Raw genomic sequence first — 10,317 nt, forward strand, 5'->3', positions numbered from 1 at the left:
AAACAATTTAAAATTACTAGAGAAAAAATGCAACACTATATCCGCCTCTTTAATAGTAATTTTTAGACCCCCCCTAAAACACTCCCACTCTTCTTACTTGTGGACGCGGTGAATGGTGGAGGAGGAGGAGGAGGAGATGTTTAAATGATTTGTGCAGGGGAGAGCATGCTTTGTGCTTCAATGGTTGTTCGAGAGTTCGAAAGAAGCATGCAAGCAGGCGGTCGACAAGAGATTTGCTCCGCTTCTCTTTGCCATTCTCCTCGAATCGGAAGAAATTGGTATGCAGGAGCAGGAAGGGAATCGAAAGGCGGGAAGAGGAGTGGTGGAGGTGAAGGTGGTGGTGGTGAGGGGGGGGGATGGAGGAGTATGAAAAATAGGAGGGAGAAGGGGAAGGGCGGGTGATGGGGATTTCTACTGATGAGGATGATTTTGGTGTTGGGAATGGAAGAGGAGGAGGCAACTGACGAGCACTTTTGCCTTCAGAGTATGCGGGGCGAGCGCTGCGAAGTCTGGTGAAATGCGACTCAACAAGTTGCGCCGAGCAGATCAGGGTAGAGGAAGGAGAGTGGAGGGCCAGGTTGAACAGGAGGTGAGGAGATACAGGTGATGTCTTTCACTGACCCTCTTGATGCTGCCCAGGTTGGAAAGTCTTTCATCCAGCGAGAGCGAGGACGAGAGGCAGATCGTCGAGGAGCTGGTGCGATTGTTGTCATGACAGCAGCCGGAGGAGAAGACCGGGTCAAGTTGAAGTAAAAGTGTATCACAAGAGCTTCTCTCCTCTCCTACTGCTGCTGCCGCCGCCGCCGCGTCTCTTTCCCATTCATCAGTTCTGCTGAGGATCCGCGTTGAAGAGATATTCCGCAAGGTAGTCGATGGGATCTTCAGGTCGGACCTGCGGAGCTCTAATGTCACGAAGAGCAAGAGGAGGAGGGAAAAGATGAAAGATGGAGAGGGAGGAAGAGGAAAAAAAAGGGGAGGGGAAGGGGGAGGGAACAAGAAGGAAAGGGAGAGGGGAAGGGGGAGGGGGAGGGGGAGGGGGAGGAAGAGGGGAGAGTGGGGGAGGGGGAGGAAGGAGGAAGCAAATCAACGGAGAAGGGCAAGACAAGAAGACAGAGGGGATGGAGACCTTGGCAACTTCTTGGAGGCCCCTTGTGAGGGTGGGCAGGACATTCTCTATCAGATATTTCCTCATGGGCAGCGACCTCAAGTGGAGCGCTTCTCGCTCCTCCTCCTGCGCTCTTGTCAATCCTTCCCCTCCTCCTTCTCTCTCCCCCTTCCCTCTCCTCCACTCGCTCTCCGTCCTCCTCTGCCCCCCTCCCTCCGATGCCGACCTGGAGCCTTGCGAGCTTCCTGGCGTCGTTCTGCTTCTTCATCTCCCTCTCCGTTCGGCTCGCTTCCTCCTCCTCCTGTCGTCTCTTCAGCCACCGCACTCCCTCCTTCGACCCGAGGACCTTTTTCTTCGCCTCCGCCTCCGCCTGCTTCGCTTGCTCTCCCCTCATCCTCTCCTCCTCTCTCTACGTCGGGTCAGTGAGCATCGGATTCCACCACGTGCCCTCACCTTCCTCTTGGGTCCCTCCGGATCATAATTCCTCGGATTCCCGATAGACAACCTAATCTGTCCACTTTCATCAGCAGCTTGCCTTCCCTCCCTCCCTCCCTCCCTCCCTCCCTCCCTCCCTCCTCGTACTCTCCCGCTTCCTACTCGCTCCTCCACCGCACCTTATCTTGGATGAACTGCAGCGGATTATCGCAGACTATGTCGACGACTTGCTGGCATCCCTGGGGGCTGTCAAGGATGCGCAGCCAGGGCAGGAGGAGCTGACCTTGTTCCTGTTGCTCTTGTAGACTCCCAAACATCCCTGCTGTACTCCTTCCTCGTCGACTAGGTTCGCTTCCTTAAACGCCTTCAGCCCCTCCAAGACCTTCTCCTCCGTCTCCCCCTCGGCCTCCGCCTGCGACCGCGTCAGGCGCAAAAGGAATTGGTTGAGTTTGAGGAAGACGAAGAAATGAGGAGGATGCCCATATGAAGGGGAGAAGCAGGAGGATCGGAGGAGGAAGAGCAGGAACACGAGGAGGAGAGAATATGAAATCCTTCAAACCTGTTCCTGCGGCAACTCAGAGATTCTCTTGAGGATGAATTCTTCCTCAGCCACTAGGTGGAAGACAGTCTGAGGGAGAGGAGCGAGCGGCGCTCGGGGCTCCTCCCCCGCAGCAGGCTCTCCGCCCTCGTTCTCTGCCACCCCCTCGCCCTCCGGCTCCACCTGTAGGAGGAGGAGTCGAAGTCAGCACGAAGGAGGAGGAGTCAAAGTCAGCAGGAAGGAGGAGGAGTCGAAGTCAGCAGGAAGGAGGAGGAGTCGAAGTGTGCAGGAAGGAGGAGGGGTCGAAGTAAGCAGGAAGGAGGAGGGGTCGAAGTCAGCAGGAGCCTCTCACAGCCATGGGTACGCACACGCACCTTGTCCACATCAAACAGCATCTCAAGCGCCTCCTTGGAGTCCGGGAAGTTCTCGAGCACGTACCCCTGGTTGCGGCATGCGGGGGTCGCAAGCTTCCTCTGCACGGCCTCCACGATCAGCTCCAACGGGACCTCCCCATCCTCCTCGATCTCCTTGAGCTTGACCGAGAGGTTCGTCCCTAGCTTCGGGTCCTCCTCGTACGAGGGCTTGTTCCTGTACTCCTTCACGAGCTCCTTGGTGTCGATCAGGGTCACGTTGTACTCTTGTGCGAAATCCCGGGCAAGGAACAGCTTTCCCTCCTCCGTTGGGTACCAGACTGAGGTAGGAGGGCCGTAGAAGAGCACCCGAACAGGCTGCAGCATCCGCCACTCCCGGTATTCATTGACCACCCTTTCGATGTTTGCGACAAAACCGGTCCCAGCCACCCACGAGCTGCTCTCCTCGCCGTACCCGATGACTTCACCGTGCTTGAAGGTCATGGACATGTTCAGCTCAAGGAAGACCGAGTTGATGTGCGGCTCCTTCTCCTGCGTCATCAGCTCCAGATACTCCTCCTGATCGCACTCCTTTACGTCCCCGAACTGCAGGGCCGAGGAAATGGCGGCCGCCACCTCCTTCAACGTGCACTCTGCCTTGTCAACAGCGAGCAGGGAGTTGTTGGGAAGGTCCGTCGGACAGGTCAGGGCCACTTCCAGCACCATCCCAGCAAGATCCGCAACGTGGATCATGGGGATCTTGTTCGAGCCAGGTTGGATGATGGGCAGAGCCATGTGAGTGCCCAGCCAGGCCCACTTGAACAGAGAGTGGAAGACGCTCTCCCCGCACCCATACTGCACTCCCGACCAGACGACGTAGGTCTTGAGCTTGTCCTTCTTGATGTTGCCCTTGTTAATGATCAAGTTCTCAACCGCTACCTGCGCCTTGTAGTTGGGGTGCGGGCGTCTGTCCATATGGTCCTCTGCCGTCAGAGCATGTGACATCTTCTCTGCATACGCACTCATAGCAGCCTCGTCATCAGCTGCTGGGATCTTCACGCTGTTCCCTGCCCAACTCAGCAAGTTCGACACTCCAATCAAAACCTTCTCCGTCTCGTCCTCAGGGTTCTCTGCATAATCATACTTGAGGAGGATCTTGAGCGCTGTTGTAGCTTCTTGTGGATCACTGGAGATGTCGTAGACGATGATGTCTGATGAGAGAAGTGCCTTCTTCAGCGCTGATGGGTCATTCTTATCGATGATGCTATCAGCCCAGCTCACGGAGCTTCTAGGGTTGGTGAGACATCCGCACAGGATCCGCTCATCCCCTTCTGCTGCATGCTTCTTGGCATGCTGACCCAGAACCTGTCCAAGGTAGCTATCTAACTGGTAGATGAAGATCTTCTTTCCTCCTCCTGCCCCTGCTCCTCCTCCTCCACCAGCACCACCCGCTCCTCCCGCCGGCATTGTCAACGGCTTTTTTCCGTTACCAACCGAACGGTTTTCCTTGTCCAGTTCCCGGGTCTCGGACTCCGATTCGGGTGACCGTGCTGACCTCAGTTACAGTGAACGGCGACGCCCGCCGGGGTGCCGCCCGGTGTGACTGCCGGGCCGCCGGCGGCACCGGCCGTCACGACCCGGTGGGCCCGCGCCCCCGGTTACTGAAGCCAGCCGCTCCGTCACCGTACGGTACCGGCCTCCGACAGTCACGTCCGGCCGCGGCGGCGCGCCGGGCCGCACGCCGGGCCACTGCCGGTGGCATCACCGCCTGGCATCAGCCTGGTCGTACAGCCGCGTGACAGCCCACTGCCAGGCCTGAGACCGTGAAAGCAGTTAACCCGACCCGACGCTCTACACTGAGTCACGATGGCCCGGCGGCAGCGGCACAGATCACTGATGCCATATCGAATAGTAAACGGAGTGCGACGGTTCAACTCCGCCGTGACTCTGCGCGGCCGTAATTTGCATGCGGTAATGATTAAATGCTGTATTATATGACAAAATAGATGGAAAGTCATAAACTGTCGCACAAGTTGCCCCGGGCTGCGATTGAATTCCTTGCCGCTGCCGCGGCGCTCCAGGGAGAATATAAACACACTAAAAATAAACAATGGGAGAGTGAGCCGTATGCCCTTTCTTATTTACATCGTTGCCAGCTGATCCAAATGTCACAAACCTGGCCTTTGCAGACGCAGGTTTTCACCGTGCTTCACTAATTGGAATGTAAGCTCAGGAGCGCAGACACCGCATCCTTCAATTCCGTATCTCCACTGGCAGGGCTTGCGCTTCCCTCATTTGAAGATGATGTATGACCGGAGTAGCTCATCTCAGTTGTACCATCACTGCCATGATCGCTGCTCTCTGCTGCCTCAAAAGTCGAAGTGCTCATCACTGGCATCGGCGTCCGCATCTCCTTGTACGGCCATTTCATGATCCCCAACTTTCGACAGACTTTCTTGATCGCTGTCTGACAGATTCCCTGCAGAACAACTCAGCAATCGATCTCTCCGCAGTTCAAATGTTCCTCACCAGCCGTTTGGCAGCGACATGCAGGGGCATGCCGTAGAACTTCTCAAGCAGATCAAGGGTGAGAACAACCGGACCCCTGCCTCCCCCTGGGCGAGATTGCCCTGCCTTCCTCCTTGGGAAGAGAGTAATGATATCATCGTTGTTGCTCCCTCCATTCGATGTCGTGATGTCGACAGTCTTCTCGGCTGTAGACATGTGCGGCAGTACCTCTTGGGATGGCGCGAAAGGTTGTGTCTTGATAGGGGCCAGACATCCGAGGGTCCCCTGAAGTGGAGAATTCAAGTGGGGAAGCTTGAAATGCTGTGGCATCTCGGCCTTGAAATTGAGCAGCGATGATGTGAGGATCGGTGGGAGAGTGATGGGGATATGACTTTGTAGGGAAGCCATGGATGGTGGAAAAATCTTGTCGATTGACCAGCAGAACAGAAGGGGCACTTGCCTGTGAAGTGGTCAGCATGATCCATGGAAAGCATTTCAAGGGAAACAAACAAGCACTAAAGAGATTCATGAAACACGGCTTTCAATCATACAAGGCGATCGGAAGCTGAGTCATGGCCCTTGCAAATTCTCACAATGGAGGTGAGACACAAGGAAATGAAAGGGCAAGAAAAGGCAAGAAAGCCGGATCAAATTCATCACGTGGCCTTGCTTTTGCAAGGTGATGTACAGAAGTACTCGTTTCAATAGCTAAAAGATGCTGGGATGTCTACGGGTACAAGGTTGAACCTGCACGAGCATGATATGGTGGGTCACATCGCGTGCTTACACATGTGGAGCTGCGTGAACATAGAATTCCCCTCCCTCAATTCAGAAGAACCCATGGTGCACTCCTACCACTAATTTGGAAGGAGAGGAGAGTGAAGAGGGCACAAGGAGCGATCGCAACAGCGGTCAGTGGAGGATGACGAGGGAGGGTGCTGGTGGAAGGGAATGGGGGCGGGACGGATGCAACGAGGAGGCCGAGACACTCGAGCCACCTCAGTTGGCGTACAGAAAAAGGGGTAGGGTGGTGGGAGAAACAGGGGTGGGTAATTTGATATTGGGGGGTAAAGATGTACCATGTGAGGTGGGTTACCTTGAGACACGCAAGGGTGGGTACTATAAAAGTATTTAGGGTGGAGTAAAAAGGAGAAGCAGGGGAGGGGTGGAGGGGAGGGAGGGTAACCCCACGTGATCCGAGGGTGAGAAGATCATCTCCAGGGGTAGGGTCTTTACCCCTCTACTTTACCATGGAAAAATATACCCCACCCCATCCCCTCCCCGGAGCCTGGCTCATCACCCCCGACTGACCCACTATTTAGCTGGGTAACCCCTCCTGGATGTACCACTACCGGTCTGAAGATAGCATCTATCGTGTGTTTCAGGGGTGCTCCTTTGACCCTCACCTATCCTAAAATGTACCCCACCACCATGCTTACTACCGCACTGTGTGAATACCCCGGCCTCAAGAACCATCCAGTATCCCATGCGTTCAGGGTTCATCGCGGAACACCAGTGACGATGAGCTGTCCTCACTTCTTGGGGTAGCTCGAACAGATAGGGTGGGTCTTAGGGCATGCTCATGGGGTGGGTGGTAGAATGGGGGTGATATGGGATGCAGAATCCGCCAACAAGGAGGAACATGTAGGATGGTCCTATGAGGGTCTTACGATGAATAGGACAAATTTAGAGGACATTGGACCCAGGGGTCCTTTGGGCTACAGTCCTATTGGTAGTTTGGGCTTAAGGATACGTGTGGGTGGGGTATAGCAGGTACGTGTTCATTTAACACGTTTGAGGGGGTGTATACCCTTCAAAGAAGTTGACTTTGAGGGGTGGGTCATAGCTAATGCCATGGAGTGGTAGGGTAGGGCGATTCCACCCCACCCGGGTCGTATTCCAAGATTAGACAGTGTGTAGTAAAAGCATGGGGGATGAACACCCCTCGTTTGGAGTGAGAAAATAGGGTGATGGAATTGTAGATACCTCCGAAGATCATCATGTGGTGGGGTGCACTTGGAGCAAGGGGTGATCGATGGGGAAATGTACGGTACTGGGATGTCATGTCGTTCCTGAAACTGATGGTGGGTCATCTTACAAGGAAGCGGCAGTGTGGCTGCAGGGGTCTCATGCCAACAAGAGGGGGTGTATTGCAAGAGGGGTAGGGTACTCAAAGTGTTGGGATTGGGAAGGTGGAATGAATGGGGTGGGGTGTGATGCTGGAAGTGGTCAAATTGGTATCGGACGGGTAGTGCTCCTTTCTGATCCCTTTGCTCGAATTCTTGAACGGTTTGACATGGGTAGTAGACTCTTCAAGGGGACATTTTCAGATCAAACTCTATGGTAAAAAGGGGGTATTTGAAGAGAACCTTGAGTTGAGGTGGGTGGGGTACCTTCGTAGTGACACTTCTTCCTGTGGGTGGTATGCACAGAGGGGGACCGCGTGAAGAAACTCCTCCAGTAGGGGGTGAGGTATTCACCAGGATGTCCTTGAGAAGGCTGTGTAGGGGTGGGTACACTAAGAGTAGGGTGAAGGATTCACAGAGTGGTGGGGGGTAAGGGTGCGTCTGGGGCGTAGGAATGGGGGCGATCTGTACTTGCTTTGAAAAACATTAGGAACGACATGGTGGTCTCACAGCGTTCTGGAGATTGTACTGCAGAAGGTGGGTGAACAAGCCAGAAAATAAGGGTGGGGGTCTTTAAGCACCGGGTACTGAAGGAGGGACGGTTGCACAAATGTTTTTACATAAAAACTAATTTTAAACTGGAGGCGAGGAGTTCCTGCCACTACCGGTAGTTTTATCTGAAAGAAGATGGGTAGGCATCTTTATGTGTGCTACAGGGGTGTCTCGGCAGCTTCGGGGGAAAACTGGCAACTTTGGACGCGCCGGGCCCGCCAGTAACTCCGACGACCGGGAAAACCATATTTTCCTCGTACTGATTTTTAACTTAACTTTGAGTAAAAAAAGGACCATCCGTGAAGTTTGTGGATTTTTTTGGCGGGTAGTCGGGAATTTGTGCCATGCAGGCAGTGACGGCAGCACAAGATCACTTACGAGCGCTGCATGGCAGACTAAGGGAGCTCATCGCGAAAGGTGGAGAACTCAGAGACAAGCAACGAGCTTGCTCCAAAGAATTTGATGTCTTGGACAATATACAAAGTTCTGATTTGAAACAACTTGCCGACAGCGAGGTTTCGTGCGTCACTGTTGACCACGACTCCTGCGTGCAGGCCCGAAAGTTGGAAACCATGAAATCTCGGCTGAAACATTTAGAGCAAATAGCGAATCAATTGTCTGTAGAAGATGCTAAAAGAAGGTATCAGTTACAGTTGTAGGATTATTTGGGGTTGAGTTTTATGGTCCAAAGAGCAGAATTTGGTAAATACAAGGATTCCTTGCTTTCTTTACCGGATTCCTACTATACCCAGGATATGCTGGTAACAATCTTAACTGGAATTTTAAGAATGAGTGATGATGGATTAAAGGATGCCAGGAAAGAATTGTTCGAGGTTGAGTGCCTTCTCCATGATGCCGAGAGTCTCAAGAAAGTTCATTCGCAAATTAGCTCCAGAATCAACGCTCTTCTCTTAGAAAACTCTGACCTTGCAGTGTCACTATGTACTGTTGAAGGCGAAATCAAGAACCTCGAGAACGTCATCAAGAAAGAAGAAGCAAAACTGGATTGGCTGACTTTTGACAGGAATGAAATCGTTCAAGGGTAAAAACATGCTGTTCGCTCTTTGGCTTTTTGGCTGACATTGACATCATATTATGCCTTTGAAGCAAGAGAGAAGAATGCGACAATAACTTAGCAGGTTCTCTCGTCAAACTTTGCGGCGACGATACTAATTTCTTGTCTTTTTCTTTGGTGTATGTGTGTGTGTGTGGTGTTTTAGAGCTTGCATTTCTGGGCAATCTAATCTGTGAACGTGAACTTCAATTGAAGACGGCGAAAACGAAAGAGGCCGCACTTGTGGAGGAAAACAAGAAACTCAAAGGATTGATGCATCGCTCGATTTGAGCCAAGCATTTGCATCGCACAAACGAATTCGTTCAAATGACGAAAACCATGCTCTTGTTGTTTTCAAAAGAATAACAATAAATGCCTAACTTGGATAAGGCGGGATGCTTTCATCACCCATCACTCTTGATTCTTCTCGATCTAAGTATGCAGGGATGAATACCTCGTGATAGAACCGTTCTAGTCCAGGATACAGTTGCGATTCCCAGTATTCCTTGTTGAAGGCGACACGCTGAATTGAGAACTCGTCTGGAGTCCAAACACAGAAATCTGTCCAGGGCACCGACAGAACTCCCATTATGCCCTGTATTTGATCCATGTAGTAAGAGGGGATCTCAGGATACAGCTTTCTTTTGAACGGGCATTTGATCTCCAGGATAGCCGTGACGCCGTTCTCTCGCACATGACCATCAGGACTGACGGCAAGCCAATGCTTTGTCTCATGGGGATTTAGCCCCGAGTGGCTCACAGAAAAATCCACGTCGTCCTCATTTCCCCCGGTACACAAGAGTTGTTTCTTTGCTAGGATGTACTCGTGGCACGCAACTTGCTCGTGCGCGTTTCCCCATCTCGTCGCTTCATTACCTTCGAAAGTTCCGTAGAGCATCTCATGCGCCAGTTGTAGAGGGGACTTGAACTTGTTATGCCCCACTGCTGCTCCAAAGTTTGATCCAGTCAATCTGTTCCTTCTCGCCTCCAGCCATTCCTCACTGCCCTGCTCAAGATTCGCCATTCTAGCTCTGTCTTCGGGAGCAAGATACAAGGATTGAAAAAGCTGTTCAAGTGCCTTTTTACGAAATTCAATCTGATCAAATGTGTGGCATGAAAGTCGCCTATAGACGGAGGGCACCATTGAGTCGTTGCAAACGGGAAACACTCTCTTATTGGAATTCCCTATTCGAGCTCTTTGCAGACTCAAACTTGATTTTTCTATTGTCGTTGCTGCAAAGACACGCTCTTCGCATAGACTTAATCCGCATGCAAGTACGAGGCACAGCAGGCTTTTCTGCCTCTTTGACATGCTTGCAAGATGCAGGGTGTCTATGTAAAGATGTCAAGATCGCACAGAGAGCTATAGATCGGCATTCATGTTCTTGGTTCTGCCATACTGGCTAGTTCATAAGGCCTGTCATGCCGCACTCGGAGGCTCCGCCCTAAGGGCATGGCGGGAGAGGAGTGGCGCTCGCCCCAGTTCAAGCCTGCCTCAAAATCAACAGGCCCGCCTCAATACTATGACTGAGCCCGCCTCCGCCTGCTGTTCTAGGCGGGCCCACCTCAGACTTCTTCTCCCGATGCCGGCGGCCAGGGTTACTGAGGGCCCGGGCCGACCCCTTCAAAAACGTCACCCCCCCCCCCCC

General features: G+C 52.8%; 4 protein-coding genes across 4 annotated transcripts in view; 1 reads left to right on the top strand and 3 right to left on the bottom strand.

Annotated features, from left to right (window-relative positions):
* Positions 1 to 715, top strand: part of GUITHDRAFT_104379 (hypothetical protein) — a gene marked incomplete at both ends in the record, with an annotated part of 2,183 nt that extends 1,468 nt beyond the window's left edge. Inside the window, 3 exons of the mRNA XM_005836906.1 lie at positions 158 to 278; positions 484 to 589; positions 640 to 715. Coding sequence (XP_005836963.1) covers positions 158 to 278; positions 484 to 589; positions 640 to 715 — 303 coding nt within the window. The remainder of the gene's footprint in view (positions 1 to 157; positions 279 to 483; positions 590 to 639) is intronic.
* A 25-nt stretch (positions 716 to 740) lies between these two features.
* GUITHDRAFT_161994 (hypothetical protein) lies at positions 741 to 3,895 on the bottom strand (the record flags this gene model as incomplete). Its single annotated transcript, XM_005836907.1, has 8 exons — positions 741 to 892; positions 1,127 to 1,231; positions 1,332 to 1,514; positions 1,559 to 1,615; positions 1,720 to 1,779; positions 1,824 to 1,952; positions 2,100 to 2,261; positions 2,453 to 3,895. 8 exons carry the CDS (start codon positions 3,893 to 3,895, stop codon positions 824 to 826), a joined length of 2,208 nt encoding a protein of 735 aa, XP_005836964.1. The 3' UTR covers positions 741 to 823.
* A 506-nt stretch (positions 3,896 to 4,401) lies between these two features.
* Positions 4,402 to 5,392, bottom strand: GUITHDRAFT_151353 (hypothetical protein). The gene is made up of 2 exons (XM_005836908.1): positions 4,958 to 5,392; positions 4,402 to 4,907 (listed from the first exon to the last, which is right to left on the bottom strand). Exons 1-2 carry the CDS (start codon positions 5,342 to 5,344, stop codon positions 4,641 to 4,643), a joined length of 654 nt encoding a protein of 217 aa, XP_005836965.1. The 5' UTR covers positions 5,345 to 5,392; the 3' UTR covers positions 4,402 to 4,640.
* Positions 5,393 to 9,044: 3,652 nt separating this feature from the next.
* Positions 9,045 to 9,692, bottom strand: GUITHDRAFT_67555 (hypothetical protein; the record flags this gene model as incomplete). Its single annotated transcript, XM_005836909.1, has 1 exon — positions 9,045 to 9,692. The coding sequence occupies one exon, from the start codon at positions 9,690 to 9,692 to the stop codon at positions 9,045 to 9,047; it is 648 nt and encodes a 215-aa protein (XP_005836966.1).
* Between the last annotated feature and the right edge of the window lie 625 nt (positions 9,693 to 10,317).

This window comes from Guillardia theta (genome assembly GCF_000315625.1).
Source record: "Guillardia theta CCMP2712 unplaced genomic scaffold GUITHscaffold_16, whole genome shotgun sequence".
NCBI lineage: Eukaryota > Cryptophyceae > Pyrenomonadales > Geminigeraceae > Guillardia > Guillardia theta.